At 42.6% G+C, this 27,999-nt stretch overlaps 1 protein-coding gene across 1 annotated transcript; it reads right to left on the minus strand.

Moving 5' to 3' along the window:
- Positions 1 to 426: 426 nt before the first annotated feature.
- On the minus strand, positions 427 to 27,999 carry MCM6 (minichromosome maintenance complex component 6). The gene is made up of 17 exons (XM_075933301.1): positions 27,797 to 27,999; positions 26,586 to 26,732; positions 25,733 to 25,843; positions 24,203 to 24,452; positions 22,643 to 22,808; positions 22,414 to 22,559; positions 20,600 to 20,750; positions 18,833 to 18,974; positions 13,697 to 13,838; positions 13,434 to 13,541; positions 12,838 to 12,993; positions 10,804 to 10,932; positions 10,200 to 10,361; positions 8,165 to 8,300; positions 7,631 to 7,798; positions 4,430 to 4,569; positions 427 to 970 (listed from the first exon to the last, which is right to left on the minus strand). Exons 1-17 carry the CDS (start codon positions 27,892 to 27,894, stop codon positions 857 to 859), a joined length of 2,466 nt encoding a protein of 821 aa, XP_075789416.1. The 5' UTR covers positions 27,895 to 27,999; the 3' UTR covers positions 427 to 856.

The raw sequence follows: 27,999 nt of genomic DNA on the forward strand, positions 1-27,999 counted from the left end.
AACACTTCAACTGATTTAAGGATGAAGGTTAAAAATATAGTTACTTATTCACTGGTGTCCCCACCATAGGAATGCGCACACATCCTGAGCTGCAATTTTCTGGCAGTTCCCAAACCAGGGGGGGTACAAAGACAAGACTATCTGCCCCCATCAGGCATTATCATATTTTGGACCTGTCTGACTGTTTTATTTTAAAACATACAATAAAAAAGCATAGCTTAAAATAAAGTGAGAGTCAGATTTTCTAATGACCTGACACTGAAAAGCCCTCTAGAAGTAGCATCAGCTACACAATGACAATAAAAGCTTGTCTGAAATATAAGTATTTACATTATTATTTTCAAGTTGTAAAGCAAAGGAAAAGGAAAACTCATAAGTGGAACAGCTTCCAGTCTCAGAACAAAGCCATTGCCCAAGACAACCACAAACATTTAACAAATTTTTATTTATTTAATAGGAAAAACAAAATTGTAAAAATCTACATAATAAAATCTCACTAACAAGATACTTTAGAAGAAAAATGTAAATTTCCTCACTGTTAAAAAAGCATCTGGATAGCTCCATGTTGAAGACATCTCATTTTACCTTATTTTACCTTGTTTGGAAGAGAGCGATTAAAAAAACTCCAAAAAGCCAAACATTATATTGTGTCATTTGTATAAAAAACCCACAACACAACACATTCAGGAATGCTGAATAGCGATGAATAATTAAGTATTACCAAGAGTTTTGCTCCACACAACAGTAAAGTGTTCATAAAAGTTTAAGAATTTAGCTATCCAGTGAGTATTGCAACAATGTACAAAGAATGCATTTTCAACATGCAAGTAAGTCCCACTACAGTTTTTTACAATCCCTAGTCCTCCAGCTGATAATTGGGGTTTACTACCAGGTATGGGTCTTCATCAAAGCTCTCCCCTTCTGCGGAGCCTTTTAGCCCAGTCTGGGTGAGTTCAATTAGAATGTGGTCCTGAAAGAGACACAAACATCATTATTTGGACAAAGGCTTAAAAGCCTAAATATTGAACAGTTATTTTTCGCAAGGCAAACATTTACTGCATTAGCGTTACCCTTTCACAGAGAAAAGTGAACCCGCTTGCACTTTCTCGGTCTCAAATTAATTTTTATTTTGAAAATTTTAGCAAAAGTTCTTCAGTAATTCCCAAGAAGGAGAGTAGGCTAAAAATATACATCCTTTTACCCATGCAAAATCTCTTGTGACCTCATGCTTGGACTTGAAATTTGGGTGGAGGAAGGAGGAATAAATTCATAGTTCATACACTCTCAGTAAAGAATTCAAATGTTAGCAGCTAAAATCTCCAGATTTCATCTTCTAAAGACAGCTCATACACAAGCCCAGACTGCACAGGTCATCCTCACAGAGCAATTGAGTATGCTCCATCCAGTCCAGAGCCACAGGGTCAAAGCAGAATTTTCCTTTGCAATGACTTCCCTAAGCTGAAATGGAGTTGGGTAGTGGAACGGAGAGCTGGGAGCCTATCTTCCCTATAAATTCAATTTCTCCCCCTTGCTAGCGTGTGCTCCAGCATTGTGAAGAAAGTCAATTGTCTCCTCTGCATTTGAGTCAAGAGCCAGACCAGGAACAGGGAAAGAAGCAAATGAGACAAGGAGTCTGATGGGATGGAACTGGTTGGGTGGGCAAGTAGAGAGGAAAAACTGAGCTGGAATCCATGGGGAGCCTACGGATAGAGGAGACTAATCTGATGAACCACAGGAGAGCTGGGATTCAGTGGCCAAGAGAGACTAGATGTGGAATGAGGGCTAAGATGCACATACTAAGAATGGGTAAATGGAGAGAATTTAGGACTAGGACAAGGAGCCAGGAGTGAAGAACATGCTGGCCAGCAGTATTCTCTGTAAGCTGTGCACTTGTGTGGCTGCTCAGGAGAAATTCAAATGCCACCCAGCTGATCAGCAGAGCCCCCACAGGTAGTTTTTGTGTTTCTGCTGGTGGTGCACATTCATACATGCCTGAGTGCACAAAAATTATTCCGCATATTATATATAAAGATCAGAGGGAGGGGTTGGAGCAGGAGAGTCTGTGCTCATTAGAGCACACTTCCCTCCAGAATCTGGAATGGAACCCAAGATTCCAGAATCTCACCATTTCTTTGATACTGGCACATAACTGTGAAAGTCACTGACAAAGTGTTTGTGTCTCATCCCTCTGTAATGCTAATCCACACAGCGTATGACAACCTACTATTAGTTATTCCATTAGCTGAAGTGGCTGAGGCCAGGGTTTTAAAAAAAAAAAAAATCAAGGTGCCAACTCTGCTGATGAACCGCTTGGGTGTCAGTAAGAGGATGATGACTGTGCTGACGCATCTTCACTCTTATTTTTAAGCTATGACAGCTAGATTAAAGTCAGAGTGGACAGGATCAGCCTTTCAGTTGCAAAGCAGACATGCCCTAAGACAATTCACGCTTCTGCCACCGTAAAAGTGCCTTGTAAGCTACAAATTTATCTACCTTAAGAGCCCTCTTTTACGCTACTAGAGTAGTATGAGACTCACACCTGAAATTGGTATTCTATATGCCACCATTACAAGTGTTCATTTATTGTATTAACATAGTGCAATTCAGCACTACTGAACCCCTCTGCAAGTCTCAGCACTGAAGCCAGCTACAGTGATCTAAATCAGATCTTGTTAATTTAGAATCATGATCATTAATCTGGAATAATGTATAGTGTGAATTTAAAGCAAATAAAACTGTTCTTGAATAATTCTATTTGCAAATAACTTTATTCCGGAATGCGAGGATGGCCTTTTTACAAGTTTTCAAATTGGTCATTTCTGCTTCAGCAGCTTGACAAGCTATTAGCCATTTCACCTACAAGGACAATTGACCAGATTGTTATAAAAAGGTCGTCTTCTGAAAAAACATTTCCAGGTATCTTCATCTCATGAAGAGGAGACTGTGGGTTTCATTAAGGTAAATGTCACTTTGCTTTCAGACCATAAATATACTGAAGACATTGCTCTGGCTCGGTTTGGTGAAAAACAGCATTTATTCATTTCATTATTAAAAAGGACAAAGCCAAGCCCATGGCCATTATCAGCCTCTATTTCCTGACTACAACTAGCTCAGTGTTAATCTGCTTAGGCTACTGAGTGAGTGACAAAGGTCAAGTACCCAGGGAGCATCACAGCTCACATGGAAGACATTCAGAAGATGTGGATGCTTGTGCGGCAGCAGATGGTCCCCTATTTCAGGCTCTTTATGGAGGCGGCCCAGCGGCCCAGGAAATCCTGAGGAACCACTGGAGGTAGCAGGGCTGATGGTGGCCAGGCGGCCCTGGCACAGCCAATGAAAAGCAGGGTGGGGAGCTGGCTGGGCCAGTTTTAGTGGGGCAGCAGCAGGATGGGGAGCCCATGGAGAGAAGCCACCCGCAAGGCAGACAGCAGGGGAGCATTGACCTTCCCAGGTCCAGCAAATTCCCTGGTCCAGGATGGCTCAGGTCCCCAGGGTACAGGATCGAGGAGGTCCAACCTGTAGTAGACTTGCCTGCCCCAAACATTACCATAGTAAGAAGCATCCACACTACCGTTATTTTAAAATAACTTTTACTCGTGATGAAAAACAGGAGTACAGATTTCGAAATCTGCGGCCCATTACTTCGAAATAGCAAGCTTGGTAGTATGGATACTCCACTTATAAATCTGACCTGGGGGGGGGAGGGGTGTTATTTCAAAATAAAGTTCTAATGTAGACCAGGGCTTAAAGACATATTAGAACATTATATAAATGGTAATTAGGGATAGTCTTTATAAAATAGCTAACATAGCCATGTTAGCTAGACTAGAGCTTTAAAATACAAACCTGAATTATTAGATAATTAGCATTACCTTGAGTTCTCTGAACACTTATACACTCGAACCTCTATAATCCAGCAAACCTGCCCCACTGCTCAGTTAGAGCAAAGTGCAAACAAATCTCAGTGTGGCCCCTGGGAGCCCAGTCACAAGACTATTCCAGCTACATGGGCAAAGAGAAGAGGAAAGTTCCATTCCTCCTGGTACCACATGATGTACTGAATGCCTCAAAGTCACTACAAGAAAAACAGCAGCCCTGGAAACTGGAGTCCATGTAAAGCTTCAGGGAGTAACACTGCCTGCTATTAACCCCTTCTTGTTTGCAATTCAGAAGGAAAAGAAATCTACTAATACTTGGAAAAGGAAAGTAGGTAATGCCTGAAGCTCACTCACACCTCTAACCCCTTTTACAGGTCCTTAGTCTAGAATTCTGACATTTTTTCCATGACCAGAGTTTTAACAGAAAGATGCAACAAAATATCTAGGTATTTATCCAGCACCAATTATTGGTGCCTGAGCACAGAGGTACTCTTATCAAAAAACAATTTAAGCTAAAAACCCTTTCAAATGCCAAGCAACTGCATACATACATAGTGTGTTAGTCGATGAATGACTCTCTCAATGATCTTCTTTCTATTTATAAGCTCTTCCTCAGACTCTATTTCTGATTCAATTTCCTTTAAGTACCAATTAATAAGATCACTCTTCTTTAATGAGGAATCATCCTCTTCTGTAAGGAAAAAAAGAAACCTAGATACTAATTACAATGTCAATCCCCAGATTTCATAAATATAAAGCAGCAATAAAGTATTAATCAAACTGTCAAAGAGAAGGCTTAGTATAACATTTACAATGATGAAGAGAGAAACCCAAAATAACCTGTCAGATTATTTACAACATGGAGTTGTGATTTCACAGGAAATGAGGTGTCTGATGACAGTTTACATGTCACAATCAAGCTATTTAGACTGATAACTGAAGCTCACATTTATATGCATTCATGGCGGTGACAAACTAAATGAGCTGTCTGGCAAATGCACCCACCTGAAAACTGAAAAGTTAAGAAACACTGGCAAACAGCATGGTCTAGTTTCCTCCAAGTAAACCTAACAGAATGAAAACACAGTGGTTTCACCCAAAGATGATGACACTATTGTGTTCTGTAATACTGTACATTGTCTACTTAAAGCAGCAAAAGTGGTTTGACTGGATTTGCAGTCTTCACTTCCAATCTTAATTTTTTTCCTGTACGATTGCTATACTATTGTCCAACTGCTGCCATATTTCACACCACAAATCACCTCATTTCAGCTGACATATTGTGATCCCTGGTGCTTTAAAAAAAGGACCCCCTACACACACTTCATTAAGACAAAGAAAAACAAACATACTGCTTTTCTCCCAGTTTACAAACAAACAAACAAAGTCTTTTGTTTAGCTGAGTGGGTATTAATGAACACAAAGTATAACCTAAGAGGAGTGTTCTCATGGGTTTTGTGTAAACTTGCTTTCTAAATGGGTTGTACTGTCTGTGACAATATTCTTCTTTTGCCCTTTCACCACAATCATAGGTTCTCCAGTGTTGGGCACATAATATGGCTCAGTCTGTAGCCCTGATGAGACCTTCTAAGTTGCATGGTTCCTACAAAAGCTGGCAGACCAATAGCTGGCATGTATTTCCCATGCATCTAGATCATTAACAGCTCCACTTCTGCATAGTGAAATTTGACCTTCCAGATTGCTTGATAGACCAGGAGATGTCACATCAAAGTGCATTTTGACATCCTTGTTGAGTATTTTGAGCCATTTGGGCTACGTTTCCAGTCACCTAGCTGTTCATGGTTTCTTAAGCAGTTCTGTTGCTATTAGGGAGGCTACGTGTCACCATACAGCCAAAAAGTCTGGTATCTTCAACTTGTCAATCCTTTAATTTTGCATGTCACCACTGTTCTGATATCTGGTGGAGCAACTCCAGCAAGTACATAAAGAGTGTAACGTTTGCTGGTTTTAAGATACCTTGTGATGTAACAGCAGCTGTCATTCAGCACAGGATCCAACTGCTTTGTGTGAGCCAATCTTATCCCACACCAGAGATGTATTTGGACCTTAAATAAAGTCCAAGTGCAACAGCTCTTAGGATTAAGTGGATGGTTCCCCATTCTGAATTAACAAGCTTCCCAAGCATGCTATTCTGGTGCTAACTTATCTTCTCATCTTATGCCTTGAAGAAGAGACTTTGGTCTAGAGAGTCAATGCAAGGTAGACAAGATTCCAGCAGTAAGTGATATCCTAGTCCTGATGATGCTTAGTTGCCTATTGGCCTCAAGATTCCAAAGACTGAAGAGAATCACTTACATTTTAGCTACACTGACATGCAATTGATGCTCGGTGTAACAGACAGAGCCCAAGAAGTGATTATATTCCTGTAGGCTGTATCTGGGCAAGAGCTGTGGCTTGTGCAGACTCACACACAGGTCATCGACATAAGTTAAATTTTTTGCCGAGATGGATCCAATGAGCCAGGGGACAAGCTAGCCCATTGGAGGCCTTAAGCAGATATATTCCTCTCTCCCCAAAATCTCCCCACATAATATAAAGGAAATAGGCCTTCAGATACTCAAGACCCTAAGCAATTGCTTAGTCTACTTATACCAGCTCTGACTTGATTATTCATATAGATGTTGAGAAGTATTGAGGAGAGTACAGTCCTTTGTAATAAGCAGTTTTTCTGTTGCCACCATCAGCTCCGTTTCCCATGCTATCTGAGTTACACACATTAGCTCTCTAGTAGAGATTGTATCAGCTGTACAAGTCAGTGACATTTACACAGTGTCATATGCTGCTGAGAGGTGCTGTGTTTGTCAATCCTGTTACCATACCATTTTCAAAGCGCAGGGTGATGTTCAGCACTTGAGGGGTGCGTGACTTGCTGCGCAGAATCCAGCTTGCTCCGAGATTATGTGCTTCTTGGCAAGTGGTGACAAGACAATTTAGGGCAAGATGCTGTTCTAGTTTGTGGAGATGACATAGTAGGGATGTAGGCCTGAAGTTCTTCAGCTCCTCTGCATCCTACCCCAGCTTCAGGGCATTAATTCTGGGTGTTAATTTCAATATACAAAGTCTCCTGAAGTCCTGATTTTCTTGCCACTTAAGCCCATCTTAGGTTATCTGTTCAGTGCCCTGCTGCTTTCCAGGAGATGTTGCTTTGCCTTCCTTGGGCGATTATACGTTCTTGCTGTGAGTCATGCCTATGCTCTCAGTGAGGTTCTGCCTTTACAGCTGTTTTTCCTCCTTTAAAGCAGAGTCCAATTCTTTGCCAGTTACAATGACATCCTCAGTGAATGGGCCTGCTTTTATTCAATTTATCGATCTGATAACTCAGATATCAGTCCTGTCAAATCACAAGTATGCTTCGACACAGTATGCACGCGCTGACAAACTGTTCGTAATTTTCTAGTATTGGTTTGATCTTTCTTATAAAGGGCATTGAGGTCACTGGTGAAGCTCTTTCAACCAGCTGTCTTGACACTGGAGTTAGGCTGGAAAGGTACTGAATTTAACTTCATGACTGCATTGATCTGAATGGTAGTGGGTCAGTGCTGCGAAAGTGGAATCAATTCCAAACTAAGTTTGTTACACCAACCAGTTAGGTTGTTGCTGACAAATGGCAGATCAGAATTGTAGCCCTGCACTACAATGTAACCAGAGTACACCTCTGAAGGCCATTCTCTGTATACTCGTATATATTCTCTATATAGCCCTTTCTCTGTGTAGTTTTTATTAGTCCTTACCTTCTTCGGCTTTTCTGAGGTGCAGCACAATGAGGTTAGAGATTCGGCGGTATTCAGAGAAGCCAAGTCTCAGGGAAGCCTTGGGGGCTGCATCTTTGTTTGTATCCGCAGAGTGATCACTGATCCCATTCACAAGATTATTGACACCCGCTGGAGCATCTGCACCACCTGTATCATGAGAAGGTAGGTGCAGTGTGAACAGAAACAGAAAGAACAGATAAAATCTAATTGTTTGGCAGAGTGCATCTACACAAGTGCTGCCATGGCCGTGATGATGGCACAAGTGCTAGGACAGAAATCTCCGAGTGCTCTACATAAACACACCTCCATCAGGGGAGTAGCTAACAGCACTATAGCCTGATTCACACTGGCACTTTACAGCTCTAACTTGTACACTCGAGAAGAGAGGGCACTGAGCCAGAAAGTTACAGAACTGCAAAGTGCCAGTGTAAACTCAGCCTTAAGTACTAACTACTGGACGGTCTCTCCTCCCAGACACAAGGAAAGCCAGAAAACTGTAAGCAAGTGACTTACCATTGATTCCGTCATCTGCTTCTTGATCCTCCATTTGCTGTTCATCATCTTGGTCTAAATTGACATCCGGAGTCTCAACTCTGATGATAGATTTGTTTAATAACCTGAATGCTTCCTTCACATGTTTGGGATGAACCTGGGAAAGATTTGTAAAACATATTCACTTGTTCAGAATCTAACAATTGTACTTCAGATTCTGATTCTACCCTGAAAAGGGATTAAGAATGACATTATAGAGGACTCCATATCCATGTCACACTAACCTCATAAGAATTTTTTTTTTTTTTTTTGCTAGCCCCAGAAACTCACCCTCGGTTTTGACAGATCAAGGGTTTTTTTCGATTCCCTGTAATTACCGTAAACTATAAGGTTTCTGAAGGCCAAACTATGCCCTCTGACAGCTTATGACTCAGAAAATTTGCATAGGAAAACTGAGGAATAAATAGCCTGCTGATGGAAAATTTGCAGGGCTGGCAATTAGAGAAGTATCTGTTCAAACTGAGCCTGCACAGAGAACACAAAGACAATGAACAGAGGAATGCTACAATATCATTTTTATAAGGTCACAATGATTTTTGGCAGGATATCAACCTTTAAACACAGCAAGCAACATTACCCGAGTTACAAATAGTTCAAAATCTCCTCTTAGAAAGTGACACTGTCACTATTTACTAAAAGGGGTTTTTTTGCACAAGGAACAAGGAAAATTTAAGTTCCTTTGTTACACTTCCCAGTTTTCAATAAACCAACACAATGCTGTGATGTTTGACTGGAAAAAGTACACAAGTATGTTTACAATTGGAACCTGAAAGAAATTACCTACAATCATCTTCACTGGCACGACTATAGGCTACAAGGCTTCTTTTTAAAACTAAATTTAGCCAAAAATCTGACCTGATAGACAGGCTTTGGATACCATGCCTGTTTAGTACAAAATGAGTCTCAAACAGCATCAAAATATGTCAAATAGTAATCTGTAAAATAATGTTAATCCTATATTCACATAGGAAGCAGATGGGTTTTTTAGGGTTAGATTATGAATAAAAATGTAATGTAGTTTTCCAAATTCCATCCAAAGAAGAAATCACACCGAGCAGATCTGAGCAACTGCATGAATATGATCATTTATGTTTTCTGGGTTCCTTGGCCTTGGCTCCCCCTCACTGAGTCCAAATATGTGCATAGGCTCTGCTGGGCTCTTTATACTTGGCAATCCCCCACTGAGGCTTAAATGCCCTGCTAGGCTTTGCTTGGCTCCTTCTTGACTGTGCGTGAAAGAGTGCCAGCATCTCCCAAGCCCACTCAATCACAATGCCAAGTTGTATGGAGATGTAGCTCAATAGATTGTGCAGATATTCATATTATCATCCTTCATCTCTTTCCTAACATGTTTTCATGAACAGTGAACATTTATATTAATATTGCTAAGCATATGAATTAATATGCAAATTGGGCAGATCACACCTCAGTTAACATTGAAAATGTAAGCCTCGGGGTACCTCTACATACACAACACCTAGAGATTTTTTAAATATGACGTAAGGCAGCAGCATGAAAAGGAGCGACTTTGTACTGTCTATATTTAGAGACCTGATTTTAAGCCGGGGTGAGCAAATATCAGTCCAGAGCCCAGATCTGGTTCCCAGGATTGGCACCTGGCAGGCTGCTGCAACTTTATTTACTTGCCCCTCCACAGGCATGGGTGATTGCAGCTCCTGTCGGCCATGAATCACCATTCACAGCCAAGGGGAGCTGCAGGAAGTGGTATGGACCGGGACACCACTTCCCACAGCTCCCATTGGCTGGGAACAACGATTCAGGCCAGTGGGAGCTGCAACTGCCCATACCTATGGAGGTGGAAAGTATATGTAATGGCAGCAGCTTTTAAGGAGATAACACTGGTGAACCACTGCCGTTTTATTGCCCACCCATTCCAAGATGAGGAAGAAAATGGCAAAGAAACAGCAAATTTTGCATATCACTGCCAAGTTTCCAGACCAAAATGCTAATTGCCTTTATGTAGCTATTTTGTTACCTCATCACAACAGTGCATTCGGGCCATTGCTTCAGACAATCGAATCATGCTCTCCAGTTGTCGTACTGTGATTCTCCAGGATGACTTTGTAACTCCAGAGCCATCCCGCTGACGTAATCGTTTATACTGTTCAACTATGAAGTCCTCTGACTCTTTAGAAATCTGATTGAAATAAGGTGACACATTTGTTCATAATGCATTGGTGTAAGTATACTGCTTCCATTAGTGGAACTTCTGAAAGTTCCACTGTATATTTCTAAAAGTCATTTTACAGTTGTAAACAAAGATCTTGCTTTGGATATGTTCAAATTTACATTTTTCTACATGCAGTAACTTTTCAAAACATAAAAGCTGTTCAACTCAGTTGCTTGATTAAGCAACAAGTCATTAAACGGACACTCAACTGAAGTTCTTATACCCAATCTCAACTGTGATGTCTGAGGCTCTGGCATTTATAAGGAGAGCAAATGAATCCAAAAATATTCCAAGTTTCCTCATTAATTGTTACACTATGGAATCAGTTAATTGATTTTCTATCCACACAAAGAATGCATTAATCAAAGTAACTTCACTTCTTTACACCTTTTTGTATAAAAAAAATTACCTTTGGTTTAAACTGTCTTGCAAACAGTAGGTACCTTCTGATATCATCTAGTGAATACATACGATCAACAGATTCTTCTATTCTGGAATGAAGATCCACTATGCGCCTGGCGATGGCATAATCTGTAACCTAAGAAGTCACTGCTTTGTTAAGATCCTGCTCACACGGACAGACAGACAAGGATTTGTTCCTTCATTTCCTGCTCCCTCTTTCGCCCCCTTGATGACACAGCTACATTTTCAAGAAGCAAAAGTGCTTTGGACGATAGGATCATAATTCAAAATGATATGGACAAACTGGAGAAATGGTCTGAGGTAAATAGGATGAAGTTTAATAAGGACAAATGCAAAGTGCTCCACTTAGGAAGAAACAATCTGTTTCACACATACAGAATGGGAAGTACTTAAACAACAAACAGACTAGTAGCACCTTAAAGACTAACAAAAGATGTAGATGGTGGCTTTCGTGGGCACAACCCACTTCTTCAGATGACAGAAGTATTAGAAGTCCAAATTACACCCACGAAAGCTCATACCACCATCTACACATCTTAGTCTTTAAGGTGCTACTTGTCTATTTGTTTAAGTCTTTTCTGTTACAGACTAACTCGGCTACACCCTGAAGCTTTTGAAGAATGGGAAGTGATTGTCTAGGAAGGAGTACTGCAGAAAGGGATCTAGGGGTCACAGTGGACCACAAGCTAAATATGAGTCAGTGTGACTGTTGCAAAAAAAAAAAAAAAAAAAAAAAAAAAAAGCAGCATGATTCTGGTATGCATTAACAGGAGTGTTGTGAGACACAAGAAGTTTTACTTCCACTATACTCTGTGCTGATTAGGCCTCAATTGGAGTAGTGTGTCCAGTTCTGGGCACCCCATTTCAAGAAAGATGTGGAGAAATTCCAGAGAAGAGCAACAAAAATGATAAACATGAGCTATAAGGGAAGACTGAAAGAATTGGGTTTGTTTAGTTTGGAAGTGAGAAGACTGAGAGGGGACATGACAGCGGTTTTCAAGTATCTAAAAGGGTATCACAAGGAGAAGGGAGACAAATTGTTCTTCTGACCTCTGATGATAGGACAATAAGCAATGGACTTAAACTGCAGAAAGGGAGAGTTAGGTTGGACACTAGGAAAAACTTCCTAACTGTCAGGGTGGTTAAACATCGGAATAAATTGCCTAGGGAGGTTGTGGAATCTCCGTCACTGGAGACATTTAAGAGCAGATTGGATAAAGTTTTATCAGGGATGACCTAGAAGGTGCTTGGTCCTGCCGTGAGGGAAGGGGACTGAACTTGACAATCTCTCAAGGTCCCTTCCAGTTCTAGTGTTCTATGATTCTATGAAAATTCTATGCTATAGAACCCCACTGGACATATTAAAATTTTTCAAGACATAAAAGAGGTAGCAAAAGCCCAATGAGACTAGCCTATGACCTCTTGAAACTTTATGAATAGTGTCCTAGCTAAACAAGCTGTAGAATCTGGAATTTGGCAGTGAGGAAATTCCAAATTATTGTCCTTCATCTCAGGCTACTTTTTGTGTATTCCATCAACTCAATGCACATTAAAGAGTCAATCTTAGGGAATAGTACCAAGAAAATATATCTTTATGTATCTCATTTTCTTATTACTATTCGTATTATCGTACAGCGTAGGAGCCTCAGCCATTCACAAGAAGCCTATTGTGCTAGACATAGAACAAAAATACAACCTTATACTCCATAAAATTGCAATCTAAGTGTGAGATAACAGATAAATGATAGACAGATGGCAGTACAAAGAAACATGGGCAATATGGTAAGCTGTGGTGTCTGCTCACCAAATACTATGTGAGCAGTCACAGCTTGAGTTATCAGCCATTTTTAAGGATGAGTAATGCTCTTAGCTCACAAATTCAATCAAACTACTAAAAATTTCAAAGATCATCATCAACAGCAGCATTTGTACAGTAGATTTGTATTTCTAGGGTTGCAATTTGGTAGAATGCAGAAAGTCATAAGAAAAGACTACTGACAGCTACTGCCCTTGCACTTACCTCATTACATTCATCCACAAGAATGAAGAAGAGATCAAATCTAGACATGATGGGAGCTGACAGATTTATGTTCTGTTTCAGGGATTTTGATCTGTCATAGCGCCCACTAACTGGGTTTGCTGCAGCCAAAATAGAGGTCCTGGCATTCAAAGTAGCCTGACAATAAAAGGAAAAAAAAGATACTAAAGCCTTAATATACAACTTGTCAGTGCTACTTGCTAAAGAAACCCAACAAATTATGGCTTCTCTGCTAAATTCTGGACCTACTAGTTAGAAATCTGTCTGCTAATGCAGCCACATACTTTGCAATATCTTCAGCAGCACAACAAAAGCAGTAGAAATGATGCCACAAATGAGTTCTGGCTAACTAGAACTTTGCTCTGATACACAGTTCACATTAAAGATCAACATTTTAACAGTTAAAAAATATTGCAGCAGGCATTTTAAAAATATTATATAATGCTCAATGCATTCAGGATAGGTTTTAGTTTTACAGATGGGGGAAAAATGAAGTTCAGAACAGTTAAGGAACCTGTAATTGAACATATGTATAAGTACACAGATACGCTTGAAAATTTTGCAAGGAATGGTGTTACCTTAACTCCTGCTTTTGTTATGGATATAGTCTGTTGTTCCATAGCTTCATGAATGGCAACTTGATCTCTTATGTCCATTTTGTCAAATTCATCAATGCAACACACACCCTAAAATAAGAATGTACAGAAATAAGACCAAACTTCTATAGCACCTAGACCAAAAAAAATTCTTTTGCAAAATTGTATTCAATAAATCAAAACACAGAGAATACTAGAACTCTGTTATTCTTATTGTTGCTTCAGATTTTCATTTGTGGACTTACGTTATCTGCCAACATCAGAGCTCCTGCTTCAATTACAAATTCATGAGACTCCTCATCTTTCACTACAGCAGCAGTTAGACCAGCAGCAGTAGAGGCTTTCCCACTGGTGTACACAGCACGGGGACTGAACTCCTCTACATGTCTGTTAAAGAGAAGTATCAATAATGGCGCGTCTACACATCAGGGCTTAAACAGAAATAAGCTACCCAAATTGCATAGCTTATTTTGAAATTGGGAGAGTCTACACGGCACATACTTTGAAATAGAGTATTCTTCCTCCAACTTCACTTACTCCTTATACGATGAGGGTTACAGGAGTTGGAGTAAGTAGTCCTCCAGCGTGACAGTATTTCAACATTATTTCGAAATAACTGACTGCTGTATAGACACGGACTAAGTTATTTCAAAATAATGTTGCTGTGTAGACGTACCCTAAGTGATAGTTTGCACCAACTATACGCTTTAGTTAGAAATATTGCAAAAGGTACAGATTTAAGAATGTTTATATAGCCCATGCTTTCTACCACTATCAGGTCAAGGTAATACATAAGAACACAGGAAAATAGAACAGCCATACTGAGTCAAAGCAAAGGCCCATCTAGCCCAGTATCCCTTCTTCCAACAGTGGCCAATGACAGATACCCCAGAGGGAGAGAACAGAACAGGCAATTATCATGTGATCCCTCTCCTATCATCCATTTCTAGCCTCTGACAAACAGAGGCTAGGGACACCATTCCTATCCATCCTGGCTAATAGCCATTGATGGACCTAATCTCCATGAATTTATCTAGTTCTTTTTTGAACCCTGTTAAAGTCCTGGTCTTCACAATATCTTCTGGCAAGGAGTTCCACAGGTAGACTGCGTGAAGACAAATTTGCTTTTGTTTATTTTAAACCTGCTACCTATTTATTTCATTTGATGACCTGTAGTTCTTATGCTATGGGAACAAGTAAATAACTTTTCCTTATTCACTATTTCCACACCAGTCATGATATTATAGACCTCTATCATATCCCCCTTTACTCTTGTCTTTTCTAAACTGAAAAGTCCAAGTCTTTTTAATCTCTCTTCATATTGGACCTGTTCCAAACTCCTAATAATTTTTGTTGCCCTTTTCCAAACCTTTGCCAATGCCAATACACCTTTTTTGAGATGAGGCAATCACATCTGTACGCAGTATTCAAGATGTGGATGTAGCATGGCTTGTATATAGAGGCAACAAGATACTCAGTCTTTTTGATGATTCCTAACATTGTTTGTTTGTTTTTTTGACTGCCACTGCACAGTAAGTGGATGTTTTCAGAGAACTATCCACAAGGACTCCAGGATCTCTCACTTGAGTAGTTATAGCTCAATTAGTCCCCATCATTTTTTTAATGTATAGTTGGAATTATTTTTCCCCATGTGCATTACTTTGCATTTATCAACATTACATTTCATTTGCCATACTGTTGCCCAATCACTTAGTTTTGTGAGATCTTTTTGAAGCTCTTCAGTCTGCTTTGGTTTTAACTATCTTGAGCACCTATTCTGCTGTTTAAAACAGGGGTGGGGAACCTGAGGCCCTAGGTTGTCTGGATCTGGCCCCTGAGGCTTAGGGCTTTCCCTAGCATTGGGGAGCCCGTGTTAGCACTCCAGGCCCCCTGCCACATCCCCTAAGCTCATGACCCCCAAGATATTTTTCTGTGGGTCAGCAGCCTCTGAGCCAAAAAAAGGTTCCCCACCCCTGCTTTAAAAAAGTAAGAAGATGAAACTAATAAAGATAAATATATGTATTCTCACTAATTTGTACTAATTCACTGTTAAAAGTTTTCATTAAAGTTAATGTTGTAAGTATCTAGTACACACATTAAGGAAAGGGAGAATGTCTATGTGTCTGGGTATAATCATCTAAAGTTTGGTTTAAAAGTCATGAAATGCATATAGCATGCAACCTGCAATATCCCAAATTTTGGTTATTAAGTTTAATGATAGTTTAAATATTAGCATCCAAATATAAAGATAAAATCACTCACAGATTATACTACTAGTAGCTTATAGAAAGCAAGTATTGCAGTGAGTGCAGATGATTCCTCAGTAATAGAGAATTTAGGGTAGGCTATCCTTTACTAAATAGTTGAAGCAAAATGCAGGACAATGTAGCACTTTAAAGACTAACAAGATGGTTTATTAGATGATGAGCTTTCGTGGGCCAGACCCACTTCTCTGGCCCACGAAAGCTCATCATCTAATAAACCATCTTGTTAGTCTTTAAAGTGCTACATTGTCCTGCATTTTGCTTCAACTACCCCAGACTAACACGGCTACATTTCTATCACTTTACTAAATACAATCTATCAGGGTATGTCTACACTAGAAAGTTAGTTCGAACTAACGGACGTTAGTTCGAACTAACTTTCCTATGCGCTACAATAGCGCTCCGCTAGTTCGAATTTGAATCGAACTAGCGGAGCGCTTAGTTCGAACTAGGTAAACCTCATTTTACGAGGACTAACGCCTAGTTCGAACTAGCTAGTTCGAACTAAGGGCTGTGTAGCCCTTTAGTTCGAACTAGTGGGAGGCTAGCCCTCCCCAGGTTTCCCTGGTGGCCACTCTGGCCAACACCAGGGAAACTCTATGCCCCCCTCCCGGCCCCGGACCCCTTAAAGGGGCACGGGCTGGCTACGCTGCCCGTGCCAGGTGCAAGCCTGCCAGCACCCAGCTAGCAGACCCTGAACCTGGCACGGCACAGACCCACCCACCCGATGCCCCCCAGCCCACCCCCTCTTGCCGGGACCAGGCTGGCGGCTCCCGGGAGCTTGCCCTGGACCGCAAGAGGCGGGCACCTTCCTGGGCTAGTGCGGACATCGTGGACCTCGTCCACGATCTCCGCACTAGGCACAGGAAAGTGGCCGTCTAGGGCAGGAGAGCTGCCAGCCTGGCCACCCAGGACCAGGTGTGCATGAAAATCAAGGGGGTCCACTGAGACCCCCGACACTGAGCCCTGAGCTTACAATGGCCGTACTGGGTCAGACCAAAGGTCCATCTAGCCCAGTAGCCTGTCTGCCGACAGAGGACAACCCTAGGGACCCTGGAGGGGATGGACCGAAGACAATGACCAAGCCATTTGTCTCGTGCCATCCCTCTCCAGCCTTCCACAAACTTTGGTCAGGGACACCACTCCTACCCTCTGGCTAATAGGACTCCATGGACCCAACCTCCATCACTTTATCTCACTTCTCTTTAAACTCTGTTCTAGTTGTAGCCTTCACAGCCTCCTGCAGCAAGGAGTTCCACAGGTTAACTATTTGCTTTGTCAAGAACAACTTTCTCTTACTAGTTTCAAGCCTGCTACCCATTCCTTTCCTTTGGTGTCCTCTAGTCCTTCTTTATGGGAACTCAGGAAGAACTTTTCTGAATGCACCCTCTCCACCCAACCCCTGCTTTTAGAGACCTCTATCCTGTCCCCCCTCCGTCTCCTCTTTTCTAAGCTGAACAGTCCCAGTCTCTGTAGCCTCTCTTCATCTGGGACCTGTTCCCAACCCCTGATCATGTTAGTTGTAGCCTTCACAGCCTCCCCTCTCCCAGCCTTTCTCTTCCCCTCTCCCACCTCCTTTTCCCAGTCTCCCCCAGTTTTTTTCAATAAAGACAGAGTCAATGTTGGAAGAAACGTTATCTTTATTTTGTACATCAATAAGAAGGGGGGCTAGGGAAGGGCAAGTGGAAGGAGGTGAGGGAGGAATGGGGTACGAGCCCCCGATGGGGAGGACTGGGCTGGCTCTGCGGGCTTCTGGGGGTGGAAGCTCTCCTGCAGCCCCCCAATTACTCCCTCTCCCCAGATGGCAGCCTGCGGCAAGTGCAGCCGGGCTGATGGCCGAGTGCTGTGATGTGCCCAGTGTGGGCACTCAGGGCACTCCAAGCCAGAACTTCTTTGCAAGCGGGGCACCCCTTAGAACTGTGTGTCCGGGGTGGGGGTCGGGACCCTTTAAGCGCAGCCCTCGGCTAGCCTGAGACAGTATCTCCATGCTCTAAGTCCTCCTCTGATGCCCTGCCGGCACTGCTTCCGGCCATCATTAAGCCCTGTTCAGAGTCCACTCAATGTGGACTTACTAGTTCGAACTAGCAAAACTCTAGTTCGAACTAGTTTTTAGTTCTAGATGCGTTAGTTCGAACTAGCTTAGTTCGAATTAACTAATTCGAACTAAGTTAGTTCGAACTAGCGCTGTAGTGTAGACGTACCCTCAGAGAAGTATTTCAATTACTTCCCTGACATATTCTATGCAAACATTAAGCCTCTAAACATACCTACTGGACCTCAGAACTGAAGTATACAAATCTTACAGGTTGAGGGTAAATGATGATATATTTAACAATTGGTCAAAAGCTTCATTACAAGTCCATGGAGAATTTAGCTCTTCCTATTACAAAATTCTATGTTCATTCATCTAGACTATGCGGTGAGTGAAAAGTCACATAAAAATAATGCACCATGTCTCATGATGTTTTAATTTACAAAATATTAACTATAATAAATTTACTACTTTATTTTCTTAGAATGGGTAACATTAACAATGGTACACTATTAAGTCTTCTGTAAAGGGATTTTCAGAGATTTATTTAAAAGTATATGGCATTTATTACTCAAATGTTGTCAAAAACAATGGTTACCACCAGATTTCTCAAGCACCAGTTCATTCTTGGCATCTAATATTACCACCACCACACTGTACTGATAGTGTGGCCAGGAGAGTTTATTATAGGCTTCTGTACCTATCAAAAATATTAAAGTGATATTTACATGATTCTGGAAATAGGTGCGCAATAACTTATTCCTCTTCACCTGGCAAGTCTGAACAATGTTTCTCTGTGAGGCGTATTTAAGTATGGCTTGACTCAAAGATTTTTATTTTTTTAAAAACTCTCTGGGAAACAGTAAATCCTGGAGCAGAAATATTTTAAGACTTTCAAGATTAACGCTTAACTACTTGACAGTGTTCCTAAAAATTCTTGAATACAAATATAAAGCACAAACTCGGGAGGCAAATGCATTGCCTTCCATACGCACTAATTACTTTATAGCTTGCTCCCATTGGACTCTCTTAGCTCTGGTTACAACTGGCAACATTTAAGTGCTAGATTTTAAAAAGATGCTTACTTGAGAAACTGACTCTTGGCTGTACTTGGATCACCAACAATGCAAACATTGATGTCCCCGCGCAATGAAGTGCCTTCTGCAGTTGTCTTAGGGACTCCTCCAAATAGCATCAATAGAATTCCTCGTTTCACTTCATCATTACCTGCTCCATAAAGAGAAGTTCCAGTAAAGGCCCATAAGGCAGCTTAGGAGAGTTATTTCTCTTGTAGATAAAAATTTAGGTCAATAGAATATTAAACTCTAATGTCCAAACTAAACGTGCTGGAAACAGCATTTATATCTTGATGTAACTTCAAGGTAAAGCAAATCACAAGAAAGCTTATTTCCTTGGTATTTTAGCAGCCCCAAATCTTTGAGCAGAAATTCAGGTGATCAACTTCCTTAGAAAGACAGGGGGGAACCAAGTGAGTTCATAAGCAATTACAGTATTCTGAGCCACAATCAAAATGGCTTGCCATCAAATTGCAGCTACTATCTGAACCGTATTTCAGGCACTTCGTTCTAGTGATGTTAAATTGTGAGTAACTGACTAATTGACTAGTCAATGCAAAATGCATTGACTATTCGATAGGACGCCTCTGCCTTTGAAGTACAGGCAGTCCCCAGGTTACGTACAAGATAGGGACTGTAGGTTTGTTCTTAAGTTGAATCTGTATGTAAGTCGGAACTGGCGTCAGCCGCTGCTGAAACTGATCAGTTTCAACCGCGGCTGAATCTGGACGCCAGTTCTGACTTACATACAGATTCAACTTAAGAAACCCAGGCGTCCCCAAGTCAGCTGCTGCTGAAACTGATCAGCGGCTGATTCCAGGAAGCCTGGGGCAGAGCAACTCTGCCTCGGGCTTCCTGTAGTCAGCCGCTGGTCAGTTTCAGCAGCAGCTGACTTGGGGACGCCTGGGGCAGAGCAGCTGGGGTGCTGCTGGGTTGCTCCAGCAGCGCGGCTCCTCGGCGCTACTGGAGCAACCCAGCAGCACCCCAGCTGCTCTGCCCCAGGCGTCCCCAAGTCAGCCGCTGCTGAAATTGACCAGCAGCGGCTGAATCAGGACGCCTGGGGCAGAGCAGCTGGGGTGCTGCCGGGTTAGTCTGGAGCGGCACTGCGGGACCAACCCGGCAGCCCCCAGCTGCTCTACCCCAGGGGTAGGCAAGAAAAGCCTGGTCTGCTTGGGGGGGGGGGGGCACTAGCTGCACCCCTCTCCCCAGCAGACCAGGGAGACGGGGGTGGCAGGACCGACCAAGTCCTCCACGGCTTTGCTCCGTCTCCCTGGTCTGCTGACCTGGGAGACGCGGAGCAAAGCCGCAGAGCACGCGGGCAGCAGGACAGTCCAGGCGCGCCACGGCTGTCCCACTGCTGGCGTGCTCCGAGGCTTTGCTCCTCATCTCCCTGGTCTGCTGGTCAGGCCAGGGAGACGGGGAGCAAAGCCGCGGAGCACGCCCGCAGCGGAACAGCCTGGGCGCGCTTGAGCTGTCCCCCTGCGGGCATGCTCTGCAGCTTTGCTCCCCTGCAGGGAGACGGGGAGCAAAGCCTTGGAGCACGCCCGCAGCGAGACAGCCCAGGCGCGCTTGGAAATTACTTGTTCTGACTGAGTTTTATTCAAAAATATTAAACAAAAAAAAAAGCCACTCTGTCCTCTCAGAGTACTATAAATACTACATGGGAGGATATGAAATACTAGTTACATAGCTTCAAAATATCCCAACATGACTGAACAGCAGTAGCTGATACTGTCAAGGATGCGATCTACCCTGCCATAACAGCTGAACTCTTACCATGTACAGTAGGGAAGAGGCTGGTACAGAGATTGTGGTAAAGGTTTTTATCCTGGCTCATTTCAAACACCTTTTCCCATTCCTTTACAGACATCTGGTTTTTAATGCTCTCTGCAGTCTGTTCCTCATCTCTGAGTTCCTTTCCACCAAACTAATAAAAAAATAGAAATAAGATTAGAAATAACAATAGAGAGATAACATTACATAAAACCCAAGTTATGGCAGCTACTGGGGAAAAAAAAGTTAAAAGAAAACTACAAGTTTGAAATCACAAGCTCAGTCTGGAAAAGACAAACAATGTTTCTACTCAGAGTAGCCTATTGGGATCGCTACAGAAGCAAGGGTGCTTGTTTAACAAGGAACTAAAAAACTTCTCAATTTAAGTTACATGGAAAAAAAGTACAATTGGAACATCCTTTCTTTTTCCATTAGTACCAGTGGACCCCTTCACTCCCAAAGCAATGATACCCCATGCAGCAATTTAGACATAGCAACAGACACTTCAGGTGTGAAAGCACTTAAAAAAATGTCTGAGTGAAAACTGCCTTTTTAATACTCTTATTAACTGCAAACAGAAAGCACATCATTAACACTAAAAGGATCCATTTGTCCAGCAAATTTAGAAAAGAATTCAAAAGCTCTGTATGTTTTTACAGATGTCAAGTTGCCAGCAGAATTATACATGACAACCAATGTTCCCTCTTATTTTTTCCATCCATGTGCAGAATGCATTTTGTGCACACCAGGGTATGTGCACATATGCACCTCCAATAGAAATAAATACTGCAGGATGTGGGCACTCTACCAATCAGATGGGCAACATTTGAATTTCTTCTGAGTGGCTGCCCAAGTGCTCAGTTTAGAGGGAGCACTAAAATTTAGCAAGGGATTGTTTGTAGTAATCTGCATTGTGGCAGCATCCAAAAAGCCACAATTTCAAGATCAAGAGATTAATTTTTTTTCATGTCACATTTAAGAACATCTTAAGACACACCCTGGAGGAGATGCAGATGTTGGGAGAGATGGGTCAAGATGTATGACTGGGTGAAAGCAGACAGGTCACTTACTACCTTCTTATTTTAACATTTGACAGTGGGTCACCTGGTTACACTACTGAATATTTACTGCCGACGCCCCCGGCCTAAGTCTGCAAGGCTTGACTGCCTTCTTGGAACAAGACAGCCTATGTTGCAAACTTCGTGTCACTCTGTAAACAAGTAACAAAATGGCAACTGAGGTTTCAGCTGCCTGCACCTTTAGACAAAGAGGGAAAAAAGGCAACTTTAAAATGTACATGCTTAGCTGTAGTACTTAGGGAAAGGCCCCGATGTGAACCTGAGTTCTTGGGTAAATCTGAGGAACTCTTCATCTGTCCGAAGTCTCATCCTGCCTGTCCATAAGCAAAAGCAGGCACACAGTCTTAAAATGCTTGCTTGTTCTTGATTGGTCAGTATTTCCTTTTGGCTCTTCTACGCCTCTGAAGGTTGTTAATTTGCTCAAACTGAGTGGATTTCCTTGGGCAGGAGGTGTCAGGACATAGCTGGGTGGCTCCAACCAGGTCGGGCGCCAGTTAATCTATAAGTATCACCCAATAAGGGTGATGCTCACCAAATAACTAGTTACTAGTTTACATTCCTAACCCCGTCACAGGAAGAACATGTGAAGAGAGATTTTGCTACACAAACCAAGATGGAAGAGGACTACAACAGTTGCAACACATCAGAGCCAGAGCAAAATCATAAACTGAAGCCTCATAGTCTAGGAGAGGCAAACACCCACTGATCTCTTCAAGTCTATTTTCTTTCAGTACTTACCTGTGGATTTGTTGGAGCAACGTAACATGCTAGGAAAACTAGTTTATAAGACAAATCTCTGACTCCCAGAGCACGAAGTCCTCTGATTCCTTCAGTTTCATAACCCTCTGTTCCACTTACACGGGACCCAGTTTCTGCACGCACACCTATTATAAGAGTAAGAGTCTTAATATTGTTTCAAGTACATGCACAGGACAACTTAAGTCACCGTTTATAGACAGCAGTATACCTGGAGTGGAAAGCTGAGCTACATCAGGCACAACAATAAGCGATCCTGTGAAGTCACACTTGTCACCAGCCTGAGCTGACTCTACAGCTTCGGCACGCAGGATCACTTCAACACTGCGAGGAATACTTCCCCGCGGCAGTTCAGCCTGCGTCTCCTGAATGCGAACCTATAAGAGGAACAGAATTTAAAATGTTATTAAAGCTAATGTTAAATTATATAATCCACGGGTTAAGAAAAAGTGTCACTCTGCTGAAACTGGTAAATTACTTTAAATTATTAAAAATGGATTTTGAAATTTCTGATATCTAATGTGGGGAAAATGACATTTGCCCTCTAGAAGCATCATTCCTAACAAAATCATGCCACTTCCTTTTATACAAAATACCTATTGGATTTCAAGGCTGGGAAAATGCTGTGCAGTGACAGATTTAAAGGGTTCAGTCTCTTTGAATCATGTTTAAAAAAAAAAAAAATCAGCATAGAAAGACATGAAGGAAAAAAGAAAGGCTGCATAAACTAATCAGGGTAGTCAACTGGAGTATCTGGGGACCATTCACTTTCCCAGCCCCTTGCTGCCTCTATTAGAGGCAACAAAGGGGGAGAGCAAACAGAAGCCTGTGCTGAGGGAAGCCAGTTTAAAAGCCCGCCTTTTGTCCCCCCTCAGCACTGGCTTCACAGTGTCACCTGCCCCACCCTGCTGCCTCTATTAGAGGCAGCGGGAGTGGAAGGGGGGGAAAGAATAGGGGAGGCTCCTGCAAAGCAGCTTCTGTCCACTGTAGGCTAAGATTTGCCATAGGCAGAGGCTACTCCAGCAGCAGCCTCTGTGCATGGGGGCTCCCCCTGCGGATAGGGGCTGCTGTTGCCTAGCAGCCTCTATACATGATGGCCTGGGATAGCTGCACGCAGGGGCTGTTCCGGTAGCAGCCTCTGGCCGCAGCCAGCCCTGGCCACCATGAACAGGAGCTGGTGCTGAAGCTGTCCTCCGCAAACAGGGGCTAAGTCTGTTCTGGCAGCAGCCCCTCTTCGCAGCAGACAGGGCTGGCCAGTGTGCACATGGGGCTGCTGAACAAAGCGTGAGTCAGGACCAAGCAGTCCCAGCTCACGATGGTTCAAGACTCTACACATCTGCATTTTAAAATGCAGAGCTGCACTGTGGGTGGCTCCTGGGGCTACCCCCGCTGCAGCTCTGCAGAGTGGTCCTTATTGACCAATTGTGTAGTCGATACAAACTGTATTGCCTACACAATTAGTCAAATAACTGCAATTTAATATCCTTACACTGAAGCTCTTCTGGCTTAAAATTTCTGTTTTATTTACATAAGAATAAAGCATCTAAAACCAGAGGAATACTTTAGTCCCATCTGTAACTTCAAACACTTTTTAAAAGTGGAAAAAAGAAAGCAGGCACTTGTAATGAGTTCCAGTTCCGTGTGTTAAGACTGTAAAATATACAACTCCATATAATCAAAAATGAATGTGAACTAATGGAACTATCACCTTCTAAATATGAAAACATCATTAACAGATACACCCAAAGTTCTAGGGAAGCCATGCAAATACCTTTTGAAAGTCAACAAATCTTGATTTGTTTGTGTCCAGCAGGAATCTCCTTCTATTGGCACAGACCGGGTTTCTGCAGATGTTTGGTTGTGTATATTTAAATTGCTGCTCCACATCTTTTATCATTGTCTGACAGTCTAGACACAGGAAGGTTCCACTTACAAGCTCTGGATGAACTGGATGGGTACGTACCACCTGTCCACTAATACGCATCAATGAACCAATTCTGGCTGATGTCAACTCTCGAATTCTGTTTAAAAGTATCAAGTGAATAGCAATTCAATCCCTAGCTGACTTGGCACTCTGCCCTTTTATGCCCCATTTCAGCTAAGAACTTAAGATAAATATGTGCTGAAGTTGTAACTTACACAGTGGAATCTAAGCAAATGCTTAAGTGCTGTATTTCACTGAGGCCTTGAAGAGCTTTCAGTACCATGCCAACATAATTCAAGATCAGACACGCTACTGCTGATATCATGCTTAGCATTATTGAAACTTGCTCATTTACTCTGCATTTCTAAAGTTATCTGTGATAAACATAATTTGGATATCTTAAGTTTAAGTGAGCACTACAAATATGAGAGTTGTGTTTTGAAAATATTTTACAATCAGTTGAAAACATGTTAAACAAGTCACAGAACACTTGTCTATTTAGAAGTGACAGTGGTTTTAGAAAAAAAATTGTGCAAGACTAGATGTTTTTCTAAAAGATATGTTCTAGGAATTAGTTAAGCAGTTCTTTGGCTAGTGGTCTACAGATGGTCAGGCTAAGTCAGTGGTCACCAACCGGTAAATTAAGATCTACTGGTAGATCCTGGAGCCTCTGACAGGTGATCCTGACAGGTTTGGCCAGGAGGCTATCCAGGTCATTTTTCTCTTGCCCTCTACATTGGAGCTGCATCTTTGGAGCCTCCTGCTTGCTCTGCAGGGTGGGGAAGGCACAGGGAGAGGCTGCTGACATCAAGGTATCCCCATCTCCACTGGGGCTGCGTCTAGATTACATCCCTCTTTCGACAGAGGGATGTAAATTAGATACTTCGAAACTGAAATGAAGCGGGGATTTAATTATCCTGTGCTTCATTCACATAATCGCGTCATAGTGCTCTTTTGAAAAAGAAGTTTTATTTTCAAAATGGCATTTTTTTCGAAAGAGCACTATGATGCAATTATGCAAATGAAGTGTGAGATATTTAAATCCCCACTTCATTTGCAATTTCGAAGTGTCATGTAGTCTAGACACAGCCAGAGTAAGCAGAGGCAGAGCCTCAGCGATGGGGAAGACAGCCTGGCAGGGATATTTAGGTTGGAGATAGATCCTGGATTGACTTGCATTCAAAAAGTGATCTTGTGCTTTACAAGGTTGGAGACCACTGGGCTAGATGATCACAATGGTCCTTTCTAGCCTTGGAATCCATTAATCTCAATTCTAAATTTCATTGCTTACTCATTATTGTTGTCAGATCTTCTTTATACTATGCTTGCTTAGCCCACATCGATGGATTTCAATTATTTTTTTAAAAGGCATCTTACTTGTGTCTGGTAGGTAGATCTTGGAATGCCACATAAAAGTCTTTGTTTGGAGGAACATTTCCATGATCTCTGGCAAAAGTCTTTACTGCTCGACACAGATAAGGATAAACTCTGAAATACAGAAAATAATTTCACATTATACTGAAGTTATACAAAACTCCTTTCCCCTTTACAATCAAAGGCCTTCCTCATATATGTACAAGCTTTGGTTTATAGTATGCCAAGACACAGGTAAACAAGTAAAAATGTGCCAAACATGAAATATCACACGATTACATAATTTTAATTCTCTTTATTCTAAAAAGAGATTTCAGTACAGTTTATTTCACTAAGTCTTCAGGGTCAAGCTTAGCCTGATTCAAATGTTGAGACTAGGAAACAGCAACTGGCCCAATACATTTGAAAGTAGCAAGTACTATGATGGGTGGATTAATTTAGCATTTCCAAATGTTCCATCTACTTTTCCCCACAACACAAATGCAATTGCCTATTTGTATCATGTTTGATGATAATATAGTTCTGAACACTACACCTGAAGTGGGCAGAGCTAGTAATGGGGCCAGTCAGCAGATATTTTTCCCATTACATTTGAACTGTTTTTTAACTGTAATATCCAGGTGATGTTAAGAACCTAAGAACAGCCATACTGGATCAGACCAAAGGTCCATCTAGCCCAGTATCTTCTGACAGTTGCCAATGCCAGATGCCTCAGAGGAATCAACAGAACAGGTAACTATCAAGTGATCCAGCCTCTTTTGCCCATTCCCAGCTTCTAACAAACAGTAGCTAGAGACACCATTCCTGTCCATCCTGAATAACAACCACTGATGTTCAGTTCTTAGGTGAGCCTTACCTGTAAAACTCCTCCTGGACAGTGGTAGAAAGCTGCTGATTGAACTGCTCCAAGTCCACAAAGCTCACAATTAATGTGTTCCTCTCTGGACGAATTAGCTCTTCAGCATCATGCAAGTATTTGACTTCCCCATCACTGTTCTGGAATCTAAAAGTGACAGTATTTTAGGGAAAGTTTTGCAGTACTGTATAGCAAGCAGCAATGGAATAGTTCTGCTGTGCCCTGTGTAAAGTGGGTAGGAGGGGGAAAAAAGCCATATACCTGTAGGACTTGCAAACCTCACTGCCAAAAATAATTTTTCTCCTCCCCCTTTGACCCACACATGGGGATTTCAAAGTGAATTAATACAAATGTCTCACATACCTGATTCCCCAGACAGCATTTTACTTATGGTTTTACAATGACACACACAGGTAAAATGTGTTTTTACTTCTTTATGGCCAAGATTGTGTGACAGCCTGTGATTGATACAAAACTCCTTGGAGGACTAATTCAAACTTCAGAAGTGGAAAAACGAAACTTAAACAGCCAAGAGATGAACACTGTTCTAAGCTTTAGCAATTGCTAGAAAACAAGTATTACTGACAATAATTAGGAAGAAAAGCTGGGAGACTCACACATAACTTAAAGGAGACGCCAATAATGTAACTGCACCACATTTAAATGCCGTTTAAATCTGGGCCGAAATGATGGAACAGTCTTGCTAACAGCAGTAATAGGTGCACCCTCGTACAAGACAACGATGGTACGAAAATAAAAACCTCCGCTGCGCAGAGCTGTCCGAAATGCACAAACCGAAGCGCAAGCGAGCAAGACAGAAGGGAATCTAGTCTGAAGGCAGCACTTTGTAGAGCCATCCGGGACGACGCTCGGCTTTCCCAAGGGACTGCTCCAGCAGAAGCAACCCCAAAGGGAAGATGCACCCCCCCCCCGCACACACCCCGTCAGACCGAAGGGGGACACGCCGCTGCCAGGAGAGCGGCGACTGAACGCGCCGAGGCGCGCCTGCTTGTAGGGGAGAGAGGCCGCCCCAGCGCAGGGAGACGCGCGACCCTCCCCCCCCCCCCCAGCAGCGCGCGCGGGCAGAGGCGGTTGCACGGGCCGGTCGGGACACGCCCCCGCGTCACAGGCGGCTCGTGGGCCTCGGAGCCGCCGCGCACCCCCAATCCCCGTGGCTCCCGAGGGGAGGGGGGCTGGCGCGGGGCACTTACTCCTCCAGGAAGTCCTGGAACAGCTTCTGGCACTTCTCCGCCACCTCATCGCGGAGCTGCTGGGGCGCGGCCCCCCCATCCCCAGCCGCTAAGTCCATGGCGCGCGCGAGCTCAGCCTCCCCCCGCACCAAGCCGGGACAAGGCACACAAGTCGCGCGCGGCGGACACAGCCCACGTGGCTGGCGGGCGCCACCGCCGACCAA

This window comes from Pelodiscus sinensis, chromosome 7 (assembly GCF_049634645.1).
Source record: "Pelodiscus sinensis isolate JC-2024 chromosome 7, ASM4963464v1, whole genome shotgun sequence".
NCBI classification, from domain to species: domain Eukaryota; kingdom Metazoa; phylum Chordata; order Testudines; family Trionychidae; genus Pelodiscus; species Pelodiscus sinensis.